General features: G+C 43.4%; 1 protein-coding gene across 2 annotated transcripts in view; it reads left to right on the forward strand.

Moving 5' to 3' along the window:
- Nucleotides 1-2,875: 2,875 nt before the first annotated feature.
- ltk (leukocyte receptor tyrosine kinase) overlaps nucleotides 2,876-26,637 on the forward strand; it is a 67,658-nt gene continuing 43,896 nt past the window's right edge. Inside the window, exons 1-2 of one of the 2 annotated variants that reach the window (XM_061794816.1) lie at nucleotides 2,876-3,134; nucleotides 23,231-23,326. In XM_061794816.1, coding sequence (XP_061650800.1) covers nucleotides 3,062-3,134; nucleotides 23,231-23,326 — 169 coding nt within the window. In that variant the 5' untranslated portion in view covers nucleotides 2,876-3,061. The remainder of the gene's footprint in view (nucleotides 3,135-23,230; nucleotides 23,327-26,637) is intronic. The other variant, XM_061794815.1, reaches the window with a different exon arrangement.

Genomic DNA, 26,637 nt, shown 5'->3' on the forward strand with positions numbered 1-26,637 from the left:
AATTGTAACTACTCATTGTGTATAGTGGTAACTGTGAGATGAGCTACAAGTACATGACCAATGCTGAAACTGTCGAAATATGTGTTCGTCTAAAATAGCGGTGAACTAACCCACCTCAAGCTCTGACCTGGATTCATTGGGCAAACGTAACCAAAACGGCAGCACCAAAAAAAAGGTTTGGAATGAAAGTTTGGTGTAATTGACACATAATTATCTGAATGCAAAGATGATCATCAGTCGTGTAATTAGCATTCTATGTCGTGCGTTGCCATTTCTTGGCTTTGCTCTGCATTTTTCCACCCCATCTTTTTAAAACGACACTTACTTGACATGAATTGATATACTGATAACAACAGACACGCTTCGGTCCATCTGCAGTTGAGCCACTAAACACACACCTTGCCACTATGTTTGTGTTTCAAATGCTGAAAAACCAGCCGCCCTTACCAGTCTTCTGACGTTAGTGTGATCATTGACTCGAGTGTTTGTCGACTTGATTGCTCCCCTCACTGCCAGCATAATGAGGTTTAATACCTCGCCGTGTCCTTTTCTTCATTACGTGCTTCCTTTCTTCTTCCTTAATTATCATTCCATCTTCACACTGTGCCTGCGACATGTTCACTTGCATTACTAAGCAACCACTTGGTGACGGTATTTGAATGTTCCACAGAGGACTGCTGAAGTCAAAGCTGCGAGGATGGCGCGCATTTACGAAAGCGGTTTTGTTCCACGGAGACAAAAGAGTCATGAAAGTGCAAACGTGTGAATGATCTGGTTCCAATAACACGTGTGAACAAACCAATTGTTGGTTGAAATCAAATGCCACTGAGCAGTGTAACAATTCTCACTTTGTGATGTGAAATTCCCTGCTAGATGGCACTATTTCTCTTCTTTCTAATATATATCTTGGCCGCTAAATTGACCAAATCTGTGCATTCACCAAAGCTCAATGCAGCTCTGCTTACCTGCTGGCTTTTTTTACAGGATAGCAGGGGCGTCACATCCGTGAGGGACGTTCGTGTTTCTGCATGGTTGTGCCCCTGCATGACAATGCTTCAAAGTGTGTACTTTGGCCGTTGCTTGATAGTGACTGTGGATCTTCACCCAGCCTAGCTGACTGTGTCATGGGTGCACAAACTCGGTGCGGGGGCGGTTATGTTAATTTGCTGTTGTGTAACAGGAGGGCGGGAAATCAGACGCTCGCATACACTTTTACAGGAATAGGCAGAGAACAAAAGGTCTACTTTTGTATAAAAACGTTTTGTATGCAACCAATTAAAAAGTCCATTTTGTGCCCTTCAATACAAAAGTAATGATTAAATGGTGAAATCAATAAGAATAGAGAATCATAACTCTTCCTGGCAACGAGGTGACCAGGAAAGATATGATCTAGGTTGCTGCATTCATAAAAGATTCCCAGTGGGGAAAATTGATATTTCTTTCTTAAATGCATGATTGTGCGAATGCTGAAGGCATATGTTATTCTATCTTTATTTTTCTGCTTTTCATTATTCCGCCGTGTTTTTTGACGGGCTTCTCCTTCGCCATTTTACATCCGATTCACTCCGTTCCGACTTTGACGTGTTCGAAATTTTTTTTACATTGCCCACAATTCCCCGTTTTACACCCAAATAATGCCCATTCATTCCCAAGGACACTGTCAACAAAATACTTTCACATCATTCTCTTTCACTGATAAAACATTCAGCTCATCCAGAACACACATTCCCGTATTCCCCATATTACCCACATTCCACATTTTACTGTTCAAACACCCACATTCTCCCCCATTCCACTCTATTCTGCCTTCTTCCACACTTCTTCACCAATTCAAACCATTCCACTGACTACATTCTGCACTGTGCGACACTAAAATACCCGTATTTTAGCCACAATAAGACAAATTCTACATTTTTAGCTGCCGTTTCCTTATTTCTCAACCGATTCCCACCGTTCCAACTTCTACGTGTTTAGCTCATTCAAGCGCATGAATGCAATCAGCATTGGAGCATTCACACGCAATTTCTCCGGGAATTGCACCTTATTAGTTATTATTATTTTGCTCATTTAAACATCCATCCATCCATCCATCCATTTTCTGAGCCGCTTCTCCTCACGAGGGTCGCGGGCGTGCTGGAGCCTATCCCAGCTGTCATCGGGCAGGAGGCGGGGTACACCCTGAATTAGTTGCCAGCCAATCGCAGGGCACATACAAACAAACAACCATTCGCACTCACATTCACACCTACGGGCAATTTAGAGTCTCCAATTCATGCATGTTTTTGGGATGTGGGAGGAAACCGGAGTGCCCGGGGAAAGCCCACGCAGGCACGGGGGAGAACATGCAAACTCCACACAGGCGGGGCCGGGGATTGAACCCCAGTCTTCAGAACTGTGAGGCAGACGCGCTAACCAGTCGGTCACCGTGCCGCCTAATCAAACATATGAATAGCAAAATGAGTGAAACTAAGAATTTTGGAGTGGTCTCTTTTTCTATAGTTCAGTAGTTTATTTTTATTTGAAGTGAAACACACAGATTCATAATTATTATTTTTTTAAATCGTGGTGATTAGAGCTTTCATCAAACAAAAAAATGTAAAAGAAAACGTCATCATGAAATTAGAATATAAGACAATCAAAATGATTTTAAATGATATAAATGTAGGAATAATTTTTTTTAGAAGCACTTTGAAACTGTTCTTTTGTTTTTTTTAAATCGCAAATGTACGCATCTAGTCAATGTAGGGTCAAAAGAAAACACATTGGCGTCTCTCCTCTGACGAACACGCAGAGAGGGCGGACCGGATCGCGGCGATGACGTCAGTGCAGCAGCATCAGCATCCCTTAAAAAAAAAAAAAAAACAATCAAAATAAAAACATCACTTCATGTCGACCATTGCGCAACTCGGCGCGACGAGCGAGCGAGCGAGCAACTCAAAGCCGCAACAGCCCGCCGCCTCTCTCGGGGCTGCTTGCGTGCGTCTCATGAGGAGCTAAAGGCGCCCGAACCAGCGCGGACTCTTGTTTTCAGGGGTGGATTTGCCCCCAACACAACGGAGCCATGGACGATGTTAAAAAGCCAAGAGTTGTTACTCCTCTTCTTCTTCTTCTTCTTCACGTCGCCATTCTCTTAAGTAAGTGGCAAGTTCAAGCAATCGACTGACTCCTAAATCTGAAACTTTTCTCTCTTAACGAGTGGCTGTTATTTCATCCCTGTTTTGGAACTTTCAAATATTGAAACTCTCATTTTGAGGCGCACTTTCAGACTTGTCGGCATTTATATGTACGAGCCCAACTTGACAGGATTGTAATTAAATGAATTCATATTTGCTTTCCAAGACTTTAGTCACAGGAAGTTGATTGAAAAGCCAAAAAAAAAAAAAAAAATGTAAATAAATAAAACTACTTGTTTAAGCTAATACATTATACAGCATATATATAATTGTATATATTGAAAAGTAAAATATATTTTTGAACCTTAGTAATGCTTTATACAGTACATATAGTTTTCTATAATGTATACGGTATACACGCTATATATATATAGTGTATATATTTATATGTATACGCATACTGTATACACAGTATGTACAGTATATATAACTGCTGTGGTGCCCTTGAGCAAGACACTGATACCCCGGGCGCTTCAGCTGCCCCCTGCTCCGGTGTGTTCCACTAACAAGCGTGTGTGTTCACTGTGATGGGTGAAATGCAGAGCACAAATTTCATGTGCACGCATGCATGTTCATGACAATAAAGGTGATTCTTATTCTTCTTCATAATTTGTATATGCACACTGTATGTTTGTACATTGTTTATATTTACACACACCTATACATATATAAATACCTTTATATGTATACACAGTGTATATAATGTTTTTATATGTATGTGTGTAATATATACATGTAATACGTGCACACTTATGATGTATATAATGCCTTTATATGTATGTGTGTATATAATATTGTATTTTCGCTATAGTGATTTTATTTACTAAACTCCAGAGGGTCAAGGCATTTGTCAGAGACCTTTTTGCATTGCATTTTTAATTGTAACCTGAAAAAAAGCAATACTGAATATATTTTAATCTGTATGTCAATTTAGGGGGAGGCAGTCATCGAATCTATTGATCTAAAAACCAGGGCAGTGAATGCACATCATTCACTTTGAAAACATAAGCACTTTTTCCTGCGTGATATCCGTGAAACGCTTGAGTTTTTGTGGTCATATGCAGTACACGCGCTGTATGTCAATTGTTCCATGCATGCTGACTTATGAAATTGTTTTATTTCAAGTGGCAGGCTTCATTCACCCTGGCGCTGCAAATTCAAATTCACATTGAAAATCACCCACCCTGGCACACATGCAGGTGGCCCCCTCAGTACATAAGCCACAGGATGGAGAGGAACGTAGTCTCTATAATTGCTTTCTGCAATCTTTCCCCAGCATTGATTTGTGCCAAAACTCTCCTCCTCCCTACCATCGACGGGTCATGGGTAGCTGTAGCTTTAAATATTATACAGGGTTCAAATGCACACATGTAATAATACTTGATATCATTTCACTGTTAATTGTTCAGGCCTCTTTGCATTGAGGTGGAATCCTTGCAGCTACTGGCTTTCTCTTTAGATTTCTGATCAGAACATTTGGAGGATTTAGCCAAATTTCTTGGACCTGGGACAAGTTGGATCCTTCGACATGACAGAGCAGGAGAGCGTGGTCAATTTTTGTTGAGCTCTATTAATGAAGCAGGCTTTCCCGAACCTTTTCAGCTCAAGACCCAAATTCCAAGTGGAATTCCTCCCTCAGCTGCAAATGAGTTGTCACGATCTGATTTTAAATGGACCCAGAAGCAAGCGGAGGCTGAGGGTTGTGATGAAAGGTTTATTGAAGGGGATATACAGATGGATCCTTGGGGCGTATTGGCAGGTCGTCGAGATGGGGAACGTGTGGCAGGTGGTGGCGTGAGAGGGGGAAGGCTTGCCGGTGTGGCAGTGGAGTTGGATGGCTTGGCGGTGTGGCGGAGGAGGTCAGCAAGGCGGGGAACACGGAAGGAGCACTGAGGAGAAGGAAAAACACTGAGGTCAGAAGGATATCTAAGACTGGTGTAGAGAGAGGGCGAGAGGGGCGCAAAGCGCCACCCGAGCTCCAGCAAAAGTACTGCAGGGCGTAGCTCATGACAGTACCCCCCTCCTGGCGTCCTGCCTGGCTTCCCCGGGTGATGTCTGAAAGAAGGGAGTCGTCAAGGATTAGCTTTTGGGAAATTCAGGAGCGCTCCTCCGGACCATACCCCTCCCAGTCTACCAGGTACTGGTAACCCCTCCCCCTGGGCCTCACATCGACGATGCACGAAACCGTGAAGGCCGGATGGTTGTCGATAATGCGGGGGGGTGGAGGGGGCACGGCCGGAGGGCTAAGAGCGCAGGTGGAGACAGGCATGAGGAGTGACGCATGGAAAGTTGGATGACTCTTCAGAGATTGCGGAAGTTTAAGTTGAACTGATGTGGGATTGATGATTTTAGTGATGGGGAACGGACCAATAAAACGCGGAGTGAGTTTGCGGGATTCAGTCTGGAGTGGGAGGTCACGGTAGGAAAGCCAAACGGTCTGATCGACCTTGTACTCAGGCGTAGGGGAACGACGAAGGTCTGCGAGCTGTTTATTTTTCTCTGCAGACCAGACCAAGGCTGCCCTGACATCCTTCCAAACGGACTGGACCCTTTTAAGGTGATCCCTTACCGCGGGAACTTACACCGCATGCTCCCTCTTCCTTAAATAACGGAGGTTGGCAACCGTAGAAGGCCATGAACGGAGACATACCGGTAGCGGAGCTGGTGAGGGAGTTGTGGGCGTAGTCAAACCATGGGACTCCGCCATTTCTCCTCACTAGGGTCGCGGCGTGCTGGAGCCTATCCCAGCTGTCACCGGGCAGGAGGCAGGCTACACCCTGAATTGGTTGCCAGCCAATTGCAGGGCACATACAAACAAACAACCATTCGCACTCACATTCACATCTACGGGCAATTTAGAGTCTCCAATGAATGCATGTTTTTGGGATGTGGGAGGAAACCAGAGTGCCCGGAGAAAACCCACGCAGGCACGGGGAGAACAGGCAAACTCCACACAGGCGGGGACGGGGATTGAACCCCGGTTCTCAGAACTGTGAGGCTGACGCGCTAACCAGTCGTCCACCGTGCGTTGCATATTGCAATGCATTGCATATTAGGTAAATATTATTCCTTTATAAAAGGATAAAACAATTCAGATGAAATGCAAACGGTCTGTTAAACAAAAAAAAAACAAAAAAAAAGTGAAATACAACTGAACTGTACTCGGGCAGTGATTCTTTCACATATCACAAGTGGTCCTCGTACCACACTTTGAGAATCAAAGCCATAGTCGACTTAAATTTTGGCTTTTTTAGACAGCTAACAAGTTGAGCCAATGGCCTCGAGACGTAATTAATCAACAACAAATTCCACACAAATTCTTAGTGAGTAATTAATTCAAAGGGATTATGCAGGGGACAGAACTAGTGGTTAGCACATCTGCCTCACAGTTCTGAGGTTCAGGGTTCAAATGTCAGCTGCAGCCTTCCTGTGTGGAGTTCGCAGCTCTCTCCCTGCTTGCTTGGGATTTGTCCAGGTGCTTCGGTTTCCCCCCGGATTCCAGTAAGAAGACTCAAACCAGATACCGATGTTGACATTTAGCTAACTGAATGAGAAACTCATTCACCGAACAACCGTGGCAGCTGCGGACTCGCCACTAACGGTAATTTCATCACACAGAAATCTACCCACATATACGGTACCAAACCAAATCTTTAAACTGTGAGGCAGACGTGCTCACCACTAGACAAATATGCGGGGATTACCATAATATGATGACTCTATTATCATTGTTGTAAGATTATTACTTTTTGTCAGTGACATAAATTGACCACAATCTTGTTAAATCGCTGGCGTTTTGCAGCTGTCGGTGCGCATTCATCCAGTCATAGCCCTGTGTTTCACGAAAAAAATAGAAACGTCAAAGAAAGTCAAACGTGTACCATATTTCTGTATACTTGTCTGTGTTGTACAATCGTTATTCCTCAGACATTTCACTGCCCCTTATCCAATATGGTGCTCATTTGTAATGTTATTACCAAGCTTTATCTTTTCAAAGTGGAGCATGTGTCCCTACTTTGCATGAATTGGATGACTTTGCATTAACTAGCTGCCTCGTCCTCTCAGCGTCGAGCTGTCCCGGTCGCTTCCTCCGCGCTCACTTTCACGCTGTATAGCGGTGTTGCTCCTAAAGCAGCAGCAGCAGCAGCAGCAAAAGCGGGCCCGCAAAGTGGCTGGATGAGAGCCAGCTTTATGCTGCAGACGAAAGCGGCGCTTCCGAGGCATCGTTTGGCCGTCTACGCCACGGACATGTGAGCTAGCATGGAGGTGCGTTGCTCCCCACGTGAGTCATGCACTTGAAGGAGCTTTTCTTTATTCTGGTATTTAGGAACAAAGCATGAAAAGTAAGCAGTTCTGACGGCTGAAGAATACTTGAGGGCACAATTTCCATTTCAGACAAAAGTGTTGCAGTCCTGTCTGGATTATTCTTTTTTTTTTTCTTTCCTTTACATTGGACTTTGTGATTAGTTTATCGCCCTGGTTGCATTTGGGCTTGTTATGTTGGATGATTCTTTATTTACCCATATGAAGATGTATTTTAAAAAGTCTCAAATGGATGTAGAGAAAACCAGCAAAACGCATGCATCGATTTCCATTTTGGCCTTTCCTCAGTTGAGTCTATCCCAGTTGATTTTCGGACAGAAGCAAGGCACACCCTGCACCGGTCGCTAGCCAATCTCAGGGAACATTTAGAAAACCATTCACCCTCACATTAACACCTATGGACAATTTAGTGTTCAGTGAACCAAACAGGTTTTTGGAATGTGGGAATAGTACCAGGAGAAAACCCTGCCAAGCATGGGGAGAGCACGCAAACTCCAAACGGGAAGGCCTGAGATGAGATTCAAACTCCTAACCTCAGAACTGTAAGGCAGATATCTGTGTACCCCACTTCAGACTAAATTGCCCATAGCAGTTTTGGTTGTTTGTCTCTATGTGCCCTGTGATTATTTGTTGACCAGTTAAGGGTCGTGCAAATCTTGATCTTTTATGTTGTGCTAAGCTGAATTGTTGGCATTATTCTGCCAAGAAAAGCAAGCATTTTACTGCCAATTCATCCATCCATCCATCCATTTTCCGAGCCGCTTCTCCCCACTAGGGTCGTGGGCGTGCTGGAGCCTATCTGGAGACTGGTTGCCAGTCAATCGTAGGGCACATACAAACAAACAACCATTCGCACTCACAGTCACACCTACGGGCAATTTAGAGTCTCCAATTCATGCATGCATGGAAAACCCACGCAGGCACGGGGAGAACATGCAAACTCCACACAGGCAGGGCCGGGGATTGAACCCGGGTCCTCAGAACTGTGACCAGTCGGCCACCGTGCCGCCACTGCCAATTCAATGCCAGCAAACAATATCAAACAACCACTTGTTGGGTATTGTTTTCCTTTTCATCAAGCAGCAAATCTAACAATTCATTGATGTCTTCAGTAAATTAGATGAGATAATTGCTTGAGGCCTCATGTTAGTCCCAGGAACACAATGTGTTGCAGTGTTGATGGCTGATGTGTTCATTGAAGCCTGCTAACAATTGGCAGGGGGGATAGGAACTTCTGAAGACAGATGAACTTTCTGCCATCCTTTTTGACTCAAGCACATAATACATTACATTGAACAAGGCTTGTGGAACAACCCAAAAATGTTTCTAATTTCATAACTTAAGACACTGGAGTGACTTAGCAATGCACAATGAAAACATCACCTGTTTTCATCAGGAAGCACCTATTCACAAGATGCTAACAAAGGGGCCAATGTTGAGGGCTCCAGGGCCGCATGATGCATCACAAGACTCGAGTGTAAGTCAGTTCATCGCTGCATCATGTGAAGGCAAAGGTCGCCAAGGTGGAGGCTACTGTGGAGGCTATTGGTTTTGTTGTGTAAAATAGGAAGTAGACACGCTCTTTCATGCATACTGAATCGCAAGCAGTTTCTCATACTTGGGACATGCCGTGGACATTGATTGGTCAGAGTGATGTTCTGGTCAAACGTCAGAACCAGACATGGGTTGGGTTTACACTGCAGGTCCAAGTGGCAAATTTCTGTTTTACATTGACTGTAGACATGGAAAAACCCATAAGCGTAGATGCCCAAATTACACGTAAATAACTCCAAAAAAGTTCAACACCAGCCAGCAACAACACAGATTCAATCAAACAATAATACAAAACCAATTCCGATGGAGTTGGGACGTTGTGTTAAACATAAATAAAAACAGAATACATTGGTTTGCAAAACATGTTCAACCTATATTTAATTGAATACACTACAGAGAAAAGATATTTTATGTTCAAACTGATAAACTTTGTTTTTAGCAAATAATCATTCACTTAGAGTTTTATGGCTGCAACAGGTTCCAAAAAAGCTGGGACAGGTGGCAAAAAAAGACTGAGAAAGTTGAGGAATGTTCATCAAACACCTGTTTGGAACATCCCACAGGTGAACAGGCTAATTGGGAACAGCTGGGTGCCATGGTTGGGTATAAATGGAGCTTCCCTGAATTGCTCAGTCATTCACAAGCAAAGATGGGGCGAGGTTCACCTCATTGTGAACAAGTGCGTGAGAAAATAGTTGAACAGTTTTTTAAGGACAATGTTCCTCAACGTACAATTGCAAGGAATTTAGCGATTTCATCATCTACAGTACATAATATCATCAAAAGGTTCAGAGAATCTGGAGAAATCACTGCATGCAAGCGGCAAGGCTGAAAACCAACATTGAATGCCCGTGACCTTCGATCCCTCAGGCGGCACTGCATCAAAAACTGACATCAATGTGTAAAGGATATCACCACATGTGCTCAGGAACACTTCAGAAAACCAATGTCAGTAAATACAGTACGGCGCTACATCTGTAAGTGCAATTTAAAACTCCATTATGAAAACCATAAGGTATTTTGAAACACCCAGAAACGCCGCTGGCTTCTTTGGGCCGTACTCATCTAAGATGGACTGGTGGAAAAGTGTTCTGTGGTCCGACGAGTCCAAATTTAAAATTGTTTTTGGAAATTGTGGACGTCGTGTCCTCCGGGCCAAAGAGGAAAAGAACCATCCGGACTGTTATGGACGCAAAGTTCAAAAACCAGCATCTGTGATTTTATGGAGCTGTGTTAGTGCCAATGGCATGGGTAACTTACTTATCTGTGAAGGCACCATTAATGCTGAAAGGGACATACAGGTTTTGGAGAAACATATGCTGCCATCCAAGCAATGTCTTTTTCATGGATGCCCCTGCTTATTTCAGCAAGACAATGCCAAACCACATTCTGCACGTGTTACAATAGCGTGGCTTTGTAGGAAAAGAGTGCAGGTACTAGACTGGCCTGCCTGCAGTCCAGACCTGTCTCCCATTGAAAATGTGTGGCACATTATGAAGCGTAAAATACGACAACGGAGACCCCAGACTATTGAACAGCTGAAGCTTTACATCAAGCAAGAATGGGAACGAATTCCCCCTACAAAGCTTCAACAATTAGTGTCCTCAGTTCCCAAACGTTTATTGAATGTTGTTAAAAGAATGTTGTGGACAGGGGCTTCAGGCTGGCATGGCTGCTTTAGAGTGCCTCATTCTCTTCTCTGTGGTGTGCCAAATTTGAAGACATTTACTTTCATTATAGACGACGGGCTCTAAATGATGGTAACCTCACCTTTTGGTCCCTGGCCGCCATCGGCCAGTCTATTTTGCTTATTTAATGATCAACTTATCTCCAATGTAGCATATTTAGACCATATTTAATTGTCTACGCTTTTGCCGTATTTTAAATTTACAGTAGATATTTTTTCATGTGTTTATTTGTGTTGCTTGGGCAGACAGTGGTGTGTATACTAGGGGTTGCATTACTTTTTTTTTTTTTTTTTTTTTAAGTCAACACTAATGTGACAAAAGTTGAGTGCTGTAAGTCAGAAAATCCCAGTAGGAGGGAACGCTTTGTCCATCCATCCATCCATTTTCTGAGCCGCTTCTCCACACTCAGGTCGCGGGCGTGCTGGAGCCTATCCCAGCTGTCATCGGACAGGAGGCGGGGTACACCCTGAACTGGTTGCCAGCCAATCGCAGGGCACAAACAAACAAACAAACAACCATTTGCACTCACATTCACACCTACAGGCAATTTAGAGTTTTCAATTAACCTACCATGCATGTTTTGGGGATGTGGGAGGAAACCGGCGTGCCCGGAGAAAACCCACGCAGGCACGGGGAGAACATGCAAACTCCACACAGGCGGGCCCGGGGATTGAACCCCAGTCCTCAGAACTATGAGGCTGACGCTCTAACCAGTCGTTCACCGTGCCACGGAACGCTTTATAATAATCTTTATTCACTGACAGTGAAGAGTTGACTAATTTTTACAATCTGTGTATTTTGATGACGTCAAAGTCGCATTGACGGGTTTACTGTACATCCAATATGCGCATTCACGCCACACACTAATTGGCATTTATCCGATACATATTGGATTTTCAGCCACATTTGATTGAGGCCTGATACTGATCGGAAGAGATCAGTATCAATGTGTTTTTTCCCTTTATACTGCCATGACACATATCCCAATTGTACCACTTGAGAGCAAAAAATCCAAATTGTGTCACGTGAACCATGCAGTGTAAATCCAGCCTCAAAGACATAATGGTGGTATGCGCGACTGTCACGGACAATGCTGTTGGCTCTATGAGGGGATGTCAGGCCATTGTTGGCTATCACAATGCGTACAAAGCTCCTGCAGCTCTCAAACGTAGTAGTAATTGGTGACATTTGCATAGACCACTGCATTGTATTGTTCAACATAACTGCTTAATCATACAAAGTTGCACCAGTGGACTGTAAAAAGAGTGTCTGGATTTTTTTTTTTGCACATTAGTTTGTTTGCCTGCCTCATTTCTATTGAGTTATTTTGTGTGTGTACAATTGAAAAACATTATGCCTGACGGCAGGCAAAACGCTCAAAGTTTTGCGCCATTCCCAAAAGATTTGCCGAATTATGAAATTTGAAGGATGTCTGACTTGAAAACTTCCATTTCATTTACTCTAGTAGTGTGCAGTCATTGTAGGGTTGGGCATCAAGAATCGTGAAATGATTTGAACCGGGACTAACATTCCGGTTCTCCTGGAATCGTTCAAATTAAAATATTTCGGTTCCCAGTTTCGATGCCTACAATTTGCCGACACCGAAGAAGAAGCGGCGAAAACCAACGAAGAAGTACGCGCACGAAGACATGCTTGTGCGCAGCGGCGGACAAAAGTGTGTCTTAACTATGTTAAAATTAATGACCAGTCACCTCAGTGCAACACTTGGATTAAAATTATATTGTGCAAAAGAATCTTTCATGATGTGTAGAAGCCTGCCGCGCTCCCTGCCGCTCCGAGCCTCACAAAAATGACGGACACAAAAATAAAGTATAAATTACTTAACCATACTGGAAAGAAAGTAGCATTACAAGCTTAACATTGAGCTAATACTTCACCAAAGGTCACACTAGCAACTTTACATCACAATGCATTGGGACAAAAATCACAAAAACGTTGTCTCACAGTATCACAAACACTAACCTTGTGTCTCATCGGTGGGTAGGTAAAGGTTTTACAGAGCATTTGGTTCCATTCATTACTCATTACTCATTTTACCGGTGTGTTAAGTTATTTTTCATGCCAAAATGCTGAGTTCCGGTGTGAACCCTTCAAAATAAAAGCCTTCATGCTTAAAACAGTAAGTCAAGTTAAAACATGCACATATACACCATTTGACGTGATAAAACAGTCGCAAATAATTATTTTAACGATGCTATGTTTAACTTTTAGCTGAAACAATAATTAATGAATATTAATCAATTGGGTTAGTTTCACACACATTGCCTTTTATTTGATAGGTTTGATATTGATACTGTTTTTAAAGAACCCCGAGTCAAATGTTCACTGTAGTTTCTGCTGCAGGCTGCTAAGAAAATGGATGTTCATAATTTGGAAACCCTTTATTTAAACTTGGCAAACTTTTTTTGATCCATCCCCCTAAAAGAATCGGAATTGAGAATCGTTTGGAACCGGAATCGAAATGAGGAACCGGAATTGCTCAAGTTCAAATGTTGCCCAACCCTAAGTCATTGTATTGCAAAATAGTGCTTTGCTTTGTTATCGTTACAGTGGTGCTTTTGGAATAATTAGTGTGCCTGTCTGACATTGTCTTGCTGTGCTCCTGCCATATGTCACTATCCTTTCACTGCCGTGTCATGCAAGTTGCCATGGAGACAGCATCGCAAGTGGGAATTTTCTTTGCAATGATTTGTATTTGGCAACAAATGGCAAGTTTTTTTGTGTCTGTTAGATGTTAGCGAATTTTTTTTTATCAGTCAAGTTATATCATGTTGACTTGGACTTGACAATTTCTATAAAGAGTACTCTAATTTTACTCATTTGTTGGTTCCCCTTTTTTTCATATAAATTGCTCCCAGATGTGTTTTAAGTTTTGCATTTTAGATGCACGCCTTTCAATTAACTTGCGACCTGCCCATTGTGTACCCTGCCTGTCGCCCAAAGTCAGCCGGGATAGGCTCGAGTTCACCCGCTACCCTAATGTGGAAAAGTAATATAGAAAATGGATGGATAGATTTGCAAAAGTGAGTTCTTTCGCAAAAGGGATTCTGCTATTCTCTTCTGCTCTTTTGTTGAGACGCTTGATATTTGATCGCCAAGCACTTGACATTCACTCCTGTGTTATAAATTTAAGCCACCTCGATGAACATGTAAAAAGCATCACATTAATGTAAAGAGGGCCCGTCACCTTCCCTCTGAGCCTTTAGTTTCCAATAACAACATGTCAGCTCGCAGTACTTGTTCTGAGTCACCTTGAATTAAATGTTTACAGTATTATCTTGTGCTGCTGTTTCTTATCATAGCTGAATGTCATAGACGTGGGACCACAAACTCTCACATGCGCACGCGCGCACGCACGCACAGATGCACGCACACACAAAAAGCAATGGTTGTCACAAACAACTGCATTAGGTTAGGGTTAGGCACATTCTAAAGTCAAGCTGCAGCCAGTTGAGTCCATACATCCATCAATCCATTTTCTCCACTTATCCGAGGTCAGGTCGTGGCGGCAGTAGCTTTAGCAGGGATGCCCAGATTTCCCTCTCCCCAGCCACTTCAACCAGCTCTTCCGGGGAGACCCCGGGGCATTCCCAGGCCAGACAGGATACATAGTTTCTCCAGTGTTAGGGTTTCGGGTTAATTCTAATCTACTCCCGCCGTGTCATTCTGCTTTTGGGTTCAATCTTAAATTGATTTGATTAGTATCGTGACATTATCAGGGGGGAAAAGTGGACGGTCTTAGATTGGCCAAGTTAATCAACGGACCTTAACCCAATAGAGCATGCATTTTACCTCCTGAAGATGGGACTGGAGGGAGAAACCCCCAGAAACAAGCAAGAAGTGAATGAGGCTGCAGTAAAGGCCTGGAAAAGCCTTTCAAATAAAGAATGCAACAGTTTGGTGAAGTCAATGGGTCGACAGGCTTGATGCAGGATTATGCCACCAAATATTAAATGTTATTAACTTAAAATGAATTTCATAATGTCTGTTACAGTACTTTTGCTCACTTGAAAAATGGGTGGGTTCAAAAAAAAGGTGTGCTGTCCTGAGTTGTGGAATTAGATGTAAGTACCATGAAAAAAAAAAAGTGGAATTCTGAACTTTGTTCATCTTTTGATCTGAAACTCAAATGTCTTCAATATACAACAAAAACAAAGGAATTGACCTTGCCGTTCCAATACCTTTGGAGGGGACTGTATTTAGGCCCACCGCAGACCAAGCAACGCAGCCGAAGGTGTCTGAAGTGGACCATCGCAAGTAGGCAACTCTTCGCCACACACGAAGTGATTAACTACCTCACATCGACCGACGTGCTGCAAAAGAAAAACTTAAGCCCTTTATATGGTTTTAAAAAGCAACATAAAATATACTCTACTGTATTATATTTATTAAACAACAAAAACAGGGTGCATTTGTCAAAGAAGAAGGGAATGATCAAAAAGAAGAGTAAATAAGAGAGTGTGGCGTGTGGACCGCCGACTGGCTGTATCTGGTTACCACGGAAATGTTTTTGTTAAACTCAACTGTTGAAAGCCCCACAACGACCCAGTGGGATATACTCCAGCACCCTGAAGCTTAAATCGGATATATTTTCATGGTTTAAACATGTAGGGATTGCTTAGGAATGAGAAATGTCTCTGCTATTTGATTGAAAGTTAACAATTGTGCGGGGCTTTGTTTCAGTGCATTTAATGGATACACCCACATCATTCGAGAGCGGCGACAACAACGTGATTTTATTTTTTATTTTTTTGTAATGATTTTTGAAATTTTTTTTTTTTTTTAAATCATTCACATTTGGCATAGTTGTTAACATTTTTCTCTGTAGTGTGTCAAATTTATAACATTTATGTTTACTTTACAGGGACTTTAAACAATTGATTAATCAGTTAAGGTTTGGATGAGACTCATTAGTTCCCCCTGAATCAAAATGCAAGTCAAATCAAATACAAAAGCATTTTGAAAAAGCTTACAAAGCAAGATCCATCCTGGCATGCTTGGGAGGCTGATATTAACGGGCTTCCTCAACAACATTAAGGGTAAAGTAGAGCACAGATTGTGGGCAAACATCAGGCCAACCATTCGTGGGATTAGAGAGGAAAAACATGCCAATTGACTCTGGCTGTTATTGCTTTGATGGGACTTTCCATTGGAATAAAGCCACAAAATCTTCATAAATATAAATTACACTGGCACATTTACTCTTTTAAAGGGCCATCCAAATTTGGAATCACTGATCTTCTGATTTCTCCCTCAACTCTACCAAAATAGACTTGTCATTTGGCACGAGCAAGAAGACATTTTTGGCAGCCGAAGTGACAAGTTTTGCAAAGTGATGTTATCAGCTGCCCTTATGTCTCGAACAAGGCCCTAAAGATACCCACGCAAACCCCCTCCCTTGCATGTAAACTTGTTCAGCAAGTGGCCCCAAGCTATTCTGTCCGCTTTAGAAAAAGTGTCTGCCTGCGGGAATATTAACATTTGTCTTTGCTACGTCTCAGACTATATTTAATATAAGAAGTCGAGCGTGTCATGAAGTATTCTAGTTACATTCTAATGTGTGTGCATGATCAAGTCAGACAATGTCATTTAGCAGCATCATTTACTGTCGTTAGCTGGGCTCCATCACTGAGAAAGCGCTGTAATAGAAATATATTTGTTCTTCTTGCCAAAGTAATAAGCTTTCACATTAGTTATTACCCTCTTGCATGGCTTTAGTATCTCTCAAAAACTGCACAATTTACCTGAGTTATTAGTTTAGTTTAGCATGGATACAAGGAAGTTACTGCCCTGAGTGTTCTTTTTTTGTTTGTTTGTTTGTTTTGTTTTGTTAGTTTTTAAAAAAAACCTGTCCTGTTCACCTGCATGGCCTTGCAGAATGGTGGACCTGTATGCCTTTGTGCTGGAAAAGTTTTGCTGTGCGACAGGAGAGTTTCAATTACTCCCACGGCTTATTTTTACACTTTTTAATTATTCTGCTGTTTATTGAAAATGCAGCTAGAAAGAAAAGGGTTTTAGGGGACAGACAGAGGGACAGAGTGGACATGGGGACGAGGGGTGAAAAGCACAGCAGAACAATAGTGAGACAGTCTAGATATCTGAACACAAGTAACATTTCAACAGTTATGCGTAGATTGGGGGCGGGGACCCGGACCCGATGAGGACATGCAATAACTAACCAAGAGAACCAGATAAGAGAGGACAAAAAAGGGCAGGACAGGATGTGGGAAAATGAGCAAGGCAGTGCTACTGTTGAGTGAGTGGTGCGGAGGGATTCTTTTTTTAGTGTCTAAATACCTGTATGAACCTGTGAGTTGATATGTTTAGTATAACCTTCGTTGTTAGTAGTTTTCCCAGCACAAGTCTTGAGTGTTTCAATCGAATTTATTATTGAATGAACAACCATGTTTTGTTTGTTTGTTTGTTTTGTTTTCCTTTTCCTGGTCAATTCACATGTAAGCATCCATTTCTGCCGGGAGCTTACTTGCAGTATGCAGCAAAGTTGTCAGATGAAGTTTTAATTTACGATGGCTCAGTTAAGCAGCAGTGGCTTGCCAGGGATTTGACCTGTCAGAATTTTTATGTATCAGGGATATGTTAAGCAGGTGGAGAGAAAAAGACAGCAAAGTATGGCTTCAGTCTATATAATAAGATTGATGTTGCTGTGCCCTTGTAGTTCTACTTCATTGAGGATATTATGTTAAGGACTGTACTTGTAATTGCCTGCAACTGCCATACTGTGACAGACTGAGGAGAAATTAATTGAAGTGTGGGTCCTCAAGGTGATGATGTCATAATAATGGTGATGAGCCCCCTTACATTTGGTCATCCTTTACTCAACTCAAAATACTGAATTTAAGTACAGTTGAACGCAGTCTTTTCTGTGACGCTGAACCATTTTTTATGTTGAGATAAATTCAAACTTTGGCCATGATGAAAGTGACAAGAGGCAAACTAAGAATTCAACATTCCCACCTGTCGCACAAGTGTAAATGTAAACAAACCGGTTCATAATGAGACGTTCAAACAAGATCTTTGACAACTTGCTATTAATGCGGTGACATATGCCAAATTTGTACATAAGTTGCAGTAGTGAAGTCATAATTACAGTAAATATTTGTTTGAAAAAATGTGGCGATCGTAAATATCCATCCATCCATTTTCTACCGCTTATCCGGGTTGGGTCGCGGGGGCAGTAGCTTCAGCAGGGACGCCCAGACTTCCCTCTCCCCAGCCACTTCATCCAGCTCTTCCGGGGGGATCCCGAGGCGTTCCCAGGCCAGCCGAAGGATGTAGTCTCTCCAGCGTGTCCTGGGTCGTCCCCGGGGTCTCCTCCCGGTGGGACATGCCCGGAACACCTCACCAGGGAGGCGTCCGGGAGGCATCCGAATCAGATGCCCCAGCCACCTCATCTGGCTCCTCTCAATGCGGAGGAGCAGCGGCTCTACTCTGAGATCCTCCCGGATGACCGAGCTTCTCACCCTATCTCTAAGAGAGAGCCCGGACACCCTGCGGAGGAAACTCATTTTGGCCGCTTGTATCCGGGATCTTGTTCTTTCGGTCACGACCCACAGCTCATGACCATAGGTGAGGGTAGGAACGAAGATTGACCGGTAAATTGAGAGCTTCGCCTTTCGGCTTAGCTCTTTCTTTACCACAACGGACCGATACAAAGTCCGCATCACTGCAGACGCTGCACCGATCCGCATGTCGATCTCCCGTTCCATTCTTCCCTCACTCGTGAACAAGACCCCAAGATACTTGAATTCCTCCACTTGGGGCAGGATCTCATCCCCGACCTGGAGAAGGCATGCCACCCTTTTCCGACTGAGGACCATGGTCTCAGATTTGGAGGTGCTGATTCTCATCCCAGCCGCTTCACACTCGGCTGCGAACTGCTCCAATGAGAGTTGGAGGTCACGGCTTGATGAAGCCAACAGAACCACATCATCTGCAAAAAGCAGAGATGCAATACTGAGGCCACCAAACCGGACCCCCTCTACGCCTCGGCTGCGATTAGAAATTCTGTCCATAAAAGTTATGAACAGAATCGGCGACAAAGGGCAGCCTTGGCGGAGTCCAACCCTCACCAGGAACGAGTTCGACTTACTGTCGGATATGCGGACCAAACTCTGACTCCGGTCGTACAGGGACCGAACAGCCCGTATCGGGGGGTTCGGTACCCCATACTCCCGAAGCACTCTCCACAGGACTCCCCGAGGGACACGGTCGAACGCCTTCTCCAAGTCCACAAAACACATGTGCACTGGTTGGGCGAACTTCCATGCACCCTCGAGGACCCTGCCGAGGGTGTAGAGCTGGTCCACTGTTCCACGGCCAGGACGAAAACCACACTGCTCCTCCTGAATCTGAGATTCGACTTCCCGACGGACCCTCCTCTCCAGCACCCCTGAAGAGACCTTACCAGGGATCGTAAATATAAAAAAATAAAATGAAAAACACTAAGTATGGCAAGTTCAGTCTCTTTAGTGACGTGTATAACCCAACATGACCTAGCTTTCTTTGACGGCTGGCAACTAGCCACACGAATTTTCTTCCAAATCTCTAAATTAATCTCATATGTCTCGCGGATAAAAAACAAAACAAAAGAAAAAAACAACAACGCAATCTTCTGAACATTATCCTCTGTGGTGAAGATGAGCAATTTACTGGTGGTCAGGACCAGCAGTACGTTTTACCTCCGAGCCAAACACTTGAACGAAATCAAATGAGAACCATGCAAGCATGTTCGCCCCGCTAGGTAGTTTGGGGCTAACCACCTTTCCATAACATTCATCCCAAAGCAGCCTGTTATTTCATGTTCAATGAGAGAATGAAGGCTCAAAATGTGGTTCAGCTGAATGGCTCAAACCAGTGTGATTATTTCCTTAACTTTTTCCATTTCACATTTTCTGAAGGCAAAGCAGAAGATCAGCGGGTGGAAGTGGGAGCAAGTTGTTTGGGATTTTAGGGGGATTCCAGATGCCATTCAATGTTAATAATAACCCATAAGTGCTTTATGATATGCAGTATTTATATTTAATGAATGCCCCTCTTTTTTTTTTTCTTTTTAAAACAATGACATCGTGCTTTTTGGATTCAGAAGGCTCCATAGCTCATTTTATTCTACATGCATAACTACCATTTAATAGCTTAACCCCCTTGTTAGCTCTCTGGCTGCTTTTATTAAATAATTTCATTAGACATGCTTGCCCCTTTTGCCCTTGCCCCTGGGGTGTCTTCGCACAGTAACGAGACTGTTCAGAGGCAGTAGCAAGGGCTTATGTTGCAGTCAACTACAGCGTTGCCATTGTCGTCTTCACGGTTTGCCAGTCACGCTCCTTAAATGTCAACCGTATCACGTGCGGCGTCCAGTCTTCCGTCAACTCGTCCTCAACCTTCCAAGCAACATGATGTTTAGAACAATAAAGCCTCACTGAATTGTATACTATCAAGTTTATACGCTTATGTCAGCTGTTTATGAGAGTTTCTGGGGATTTATAACTCCAATGAATGGCCCGAAAAATTGGTGACAACCAACAAATTTATGCCATAAATAATTATCCACCTTACCAAAAAAATCATTTCTGTGGTGAATCGAATTGGATTTGTATGAACCTTGATATACCACTGCATGGTCAGAATATATTATAGTCTTATTACTTGGGCTGAGTATTGCTAAGAAGCTCACGATTCAATTCAATTTCGATTCTTCAGGTTGCGATTCAATTCGATTGATTCTTTCAATTCGATTTGATATTGATTTAAAAGCGTTGATGCTGATTCAGTCAAAAGTGGAAATAATTAGAGTACCTATTGACAATTATGAAAAACACATTTTCATGCTAATGTGAACAACACCAATTACTACTTTCGTATTAGCCAGGGCTTTGGCGCATCTGAAGCAGTTACAGAAAGAGCACAAAATACGTGAATAGGTGAGCTTTTCAGAGAATAGCTGAGGATAGGTTTCGTGGGGGGGAAAACGCATGTTAATTCTTGAATAGCAAACCACATATCGGTTAGGTTCACTGTAAATTGCTAATGTTGTTTTTAAATTGGATTGGAGAATCTGTCTCTGAAGGTTCTGAATCCAGTTTTCACACCAAGTGCAGAACAACACTGCCTCCGGTGGTGTTTTTCATAGCGTGGGCGTAAGCTCTACTTCCAATAGTTGATTTCTTGTTCTTCTTCTTTCAGCTAGTTGAGACCGAAACAACAGGCAGGATGCAGCAAAGCGGAGCACTCCATTTTGACTCACTTGATTCAAGATACCATTCATTAACAATCAATTCCACACAACACAATTCTTAACAATCAATCAATTCTCGTGACTATGCAGTGCTATAAACTAAATATAAAATAAATTGAGGACGAGTCAGAAAGTGAAATCTCTCTGTACGATTAGGTGTATGAAGAAAACATTGTCTCCGTGTTGCCTTATGCTTCTGATCAACTCATAGCAGCATCCAAAAAGTGTCGTTGGCACGTTAAAGGGAATTTTCATTGTGTTGAGAATCCTGCATTACACAAGGAATTGGAAGTTTGAAAGATGCTGGTTATAAAAAAAACATTTTAGTACATACCCCAAGTGGGGTTTCACAATGAAGCAGTGGAACCTCACATATTTGACTCTAACTTGTTTGAGTGTAAAATCAGACTCCACTCCAGTCCGTTGTAAGCAAGCTACTTTTATTTATTAAAGCACTTCTCACAGTGAGGACTCACAAAGTGCTTTATTTTCTTTGTTATAATACAGAGTCACAAACATTATACACTTAATACTTTAAAAGCATCAAAACAATTAAGTCTTAGTCTAATGGAATATGTTTTTAATTGCTTTTTAAGAAATGTCTACAGAAGAGGTAGCTCTTAGTGCAAATGGAACATTCCACAATTTGGGGGCAAACAGACTCTATCACTTTTACTTTTTAACCTTGTGTGAGGGACAATAAGTAAAAGGTGGTCAGCAGACAGTCACCTAACAGGACAATTAAATGAGGTTAAAATTGTGTACTAAACCCTAAAATGAACAGGGAGCCAGTGCAAGGACAACAGAATGGGAGTGGCTCAACCTGTGGCATATTGTCTTTACGAAACCATGCCAAGACCAGCAAACCTCCATGTCTGGGGGAAGCGTGAGATACACCCCTGCCCGCTTTGCTCGAGAAGAGGCTCATTAGATTAGAACATCTCTATAGCAGCTGACCAAAGCCTCTGGCAGATGGGTGCTATCGCTGGCACCATGGCCAGGTGCTTAAGTCAGTTGCTGAGAGCCTAGTGGTATTACTGTAAAATCGGCTTCTGTTATTTGCTTGCTTTAGTTTGTGTTATTTTGTGTTGTGGGAAGGTTAACTAATGCTAGCTAGAAGCAAGCATTCAACCCATCTGGTAGGTTGCTATTGTAGTTCATATACGTAGTTAGCTAACTGGGGGGCATAAGGGGCGTCCAGACTCATTGTCAGAGGGCCACTGACCCCTGTCACTGCTGGGAGAGAGTCCACAATGCTGTGAGACCCAATGAACTCCAGGATACATCACAGATGAAGCTTTCCAGTGCATCCAGGAGATGTTGCTCCACTAACATATTTGACATTTTTTATTTGTTTTATTTTTTCATTTTTTTTACATTTCAACTGAATCTGATTAATTTGATATCACGCTGCATTTGACAAGAAAGGCAACTTGACGGTAATGATGCAAACTCATGTAATTGGTTCCTGGGTAATGATTTTCTCCCTGGTAAGCTGCAGTCCTGACTTGTTTACAATGATCACTAATTCATTATCATATCCGACAGTAGGCCAGCGAACTGTTAGATTAAGATTCTGTTTAAGTTTGAAGATGCATGCATGGAATTGGTGTAATTTAACCCTTGAGCTACAGGGTCATAGCGTGGCGAGCTGTTAACTTGTTTTACCAAATATACTTTTTTAACTATCCATCCATCCATCCATCCATCCATTTTCTGAGCCGCTTCTCCTCACTGGGGTCACAGGCGTGCTGCAGCTATCATCGGGCAGGAGGCGGGGAACACCCTGAACTGGTTGCCAGCAAATCGCAGGGCACATATAAACAAACAACCATTCCCACTCACATTCACACCTACGGGCAATTTAGAGTCTCCAATTCATGCATGTTTTTGGGATGTGGGATGAAACCGGAGTGCCTGGAGAAGACCCACGCAGGCACTGGGAGAACATACAAACTCCACACAGGCGGGGCTGGTCCTCAGAACTGTGAGGCTGACGCTCTAACCAGTCGGCCACCGTGCCGCTACTTTTTGAACTAACGAAGTGCAACGACTGGATGTTAAGCTATGCAAAGTACTATGTGCTCATGTCAGGTTTCTTTCACATACAGGTATAGTCATAATGGTTTAGAAAGAGCTCTGACTTCCTTATTTTCTCTCTCTCTCTCTCTCTCTCTCTCTCTCTCTCTCTCTCTCTCTCTCTGTCTCTCTCTCCTCAGTCTGCAGTCACTGCCACGGTCTTCTGGACAGTTTTCCGGGGGACGTGTCAGATCAGCTGCTTCCTCGGCACTCTGACTCACAAGAAGACAGTCAATGTAAGAATTATACACCTGAGGACATGCAGACACACACTACTATTCAATTAGTATCACTCTTGTCTTTTGTCACAGTCAGAGATGCTGTCATGGATTTGGGGCTCTGTGGGGAAAAAAAGAAATCACTTTGGTCTCCTTCACTTAAATGCCAAGAATTTCAAATATATATTTTTGAGGGCCCCTGTCTGTCGTAGACCTATTGTCTTCTCTTTTCTCCCCCTTACCGTGCCCCTAGTCATAATTGTCTATGTAGAGTTTAAGTTAAGCGGGGTATGCACAAACAGTTTTTTCACATATGAACCTCTTTTTTTAGAGAGAGAGCGAGAGAAACCATACATGACAAGGGAAAAAAATGTTGTACTGTGATGTCTGTTACTGCTCTTAAAGTGTGTGGTGTATTCAAGATATGCCACACGGCACACTACACACACATCGCCACTGACGATGCGAGTCCCATCCCTTCCTTAAACCAAATTTCTAACTAGGATTTCTAACTAGGCTAACTGTTTATTGGTAACTACGTTGCAGTTGCAAACTCTCCTTGTGTCATGGGTGTGTGTTCCGGTTGTTGTTTTCACCCTGTCTCGTACACACCTGCTCCTGAGAGTATCTTCACCACCTGTGCCTCATTCACCCTAATTACCCCTTGCATTTAACCTCGTGTCTCATTCTTTCTAGTCGCCAGTTCGTTGTACCTTGTCGTTGCGTTCCAGCATTCCTTGTTTCCACATCACATACTCACAGTAAGACTAGACCCTGTTCCGATTATCGACCTCGCCTTTTTGCCTCACGTTTTTGGATACTGTTGCCTTTTTTTGGATTGCCTGCCTGTGTACCGACCTCTGCCCGTATATTAAACCTCTCTTTTTGAAACTGTCCATTTGTTTTGGAGTCGTGAATTTTTGGGTCCTATCCTCTGTTCCGTTCATGACAGAATGAACTGGCCATAACATGGAACCAGCAGACTCAGACCCGGTGCGCAAAGCCCTTCAAGCACAGGGTCAACGCCTCTTGAAGCAGGATGAGCAGCTTGCTTCCCTCCACCTTCATCTAGAGGAACTGTCAGAGCATCAGGACACTATGATGAGACAGGTGGCCTCACAGTTTGAAGTTCTTATGAAAATGATTCAGAAAAAGGAACCAGTTGGCACAACAGCCGATAGAGCCACTGTACCAATGTTTTCATGTGAAGCAGTTACCATGCAACCACCTGCCACCTCCGCTGCTGTCTGCCCACAGCTCCCTCGACCGGAGAGGTTCTCTGGAGATTCTGGGAATATTAAACCGTTCATCACTCAGTGTGAACTCCACTTTGAGGTGCATGCAGCTGCCTTCCCCACCGAGCGGGCAAATATCGTCTTTTCCCACCTGACTGGTCGTGCGGAGGTGTGGGCTACTGCTGAATGGAGCCGCAATTCCGCCGCACGTCATTCGTGGGCTTTTTTCGTGAAGACTATGGAGTAAATTTTTCCGTTTTCCACACCAGATCGTGAGGCAGCTCGCTCCGTTGTCACCTTACAAAAAGCCAAGCGCAGGGTTTCAGATTACGCGATTGAGTTTCGCATTCTAGCAGCTGAAAGTCAGTGGAATAATAGGGCACTGCGTCACCGCGCACTTGAAGGACGAGCCTCGGTGACCAGCCAAACCAAGGCAGATCCCCTGTTTCTGGTCTCAATCCACTGGCTCGCGTCACCACAGATGAACCCATGCAACTGGGCAGGTTCCGTCTCTCCCCTGAGGAACGTCAACGCCGGCTAAGGGAAGGGCGGTGCTTCTACTGCGGGCAGTTGAGTCATTCCGTGAGCAACTGTCACGTCAAGGTTGCCGGTGCCGGTAGCAAGGGCACGGAGCGGTGAGTCTAAATTTCATTAAGGAAGACCCTACCTGGGTTCTTCCTAAAGTGACACTATGCTCTCCTGATCAAGAAATGTATACACCTGTATTAATTGACTCTGGTTCTGACGGAAACTTACTCAACTCCCTCCTCGTTAGACGGATGCACCTTAGAACCTTTCAAATACAACGCCACCGCAAAACCTATTCTGCAGACGGCAGTTTTATGGGCAACTGCATTCAACACACCAACGGGACATTACGAGTATTTGGTGATGCCTTTTGGACTAACTAATGCTCCAGCTGTTTTCCAGAACTTTGTCAATGATGTCCTGCGTGACATGTTGTACGTTTTTGTGTATTTGGACAATATTTTGATATTCTCCCCGGATGAGGAGACTCACATCATTCATGTCCGCTCTGTGTTGCAGCAGTTACTGCAGAATGAACTATATGTCAAGGCTGAAAAATGTGAGTTCCACAAGGCGTTCGTTTCTTTTCTGGGGTTCGTGCTGGCTCCAGGTGAAATCAAAATGGAACCTTGCAAAGTTGATGCCGTGACTAATTGGCCCACTCCCACCTCACGCAAAGATGTACAAAGGTTCTTAGGGTTTGCTAATTTCTACAGAAAGTTCATGAGAAATTTCAGTTCTATAGCCTCGCCTTTGCATGATCTTACCTCGCCACACAGACCTTTTGCATGGAACCCGCTTTGTCAGGCAGCTTTTCAGAAACTTAAATTGAGCTTTACCTGCGCTCCCATCCTCACAATGCCATATCTCAAACAGCAGTTTGTGGTAGAAGTCGATGCGTCTGATGCCGGTATAGGAGCAGTGCTCTCCCAGAAATGTCTCAAGGATGGTAAATTACATCCTTGTACTTATCTCTCCAAAAAACTGACCACAGCCGAGAGAAATTATGACATTGGTGACCGTGAACTGCTGGTAGTCAAGGTGGCTTTGCTGGAGAGGGGGCACATACTCCGTTTTTACTATGGACAGATCACAAGAACCTGGAATATCTTAAATCTGATAAGAGATTAAATGCGAGGCAGGCTAGATGGGCTCTGTTTTTCACTAGATTCAAATTCACGTTATCCTACCGACCTGGTTCTAAAATTGGTAAGCCAGATGCTTTATCGTGCATTATCTGCGCAGAGAATTCTTTGTCCAACCCTAAAACCATTTTGCCCAAGTCATGTTTCGTTTCTGCTTTTGTTTGGGACATTGAGACTGCGGTAAAGGAGGCTCTGAAGAACACTCTTAGCTCTGAAAATTGCCCTGAAAACAGGCTTTATGTGGTTCCGACCTTAAGAGGAAGAGTCATCCACTGGGCTCACACTAACCGGACTGTATGTCACCCAGGCATTGCCAAGACTCAATCTGTGGTCGAAGAGCGCTTTTGGTGGCCCAATGTTCGAAGGGATGTTACCAATTATGTCCATTCTTGCCAGGTATTTGCTGCTAACAAGTCCTCTC

This window comes from Phyllopteryx taeniolatus, chromosome 13 (genome assembly GCF_024500385.1).
Source record: "Phyllopteryx taeniolatus isolate TA_2022b chromosome 13, UOR_Ptae_1.2, whole genome shotgun sequence".
NCBI lineage: Eukaryota > Metazoa > Chordata > Actinopteri > Syngnathiformes > Syngnathidae > Phyllopteryx > Phyllopteryx taeniolatus.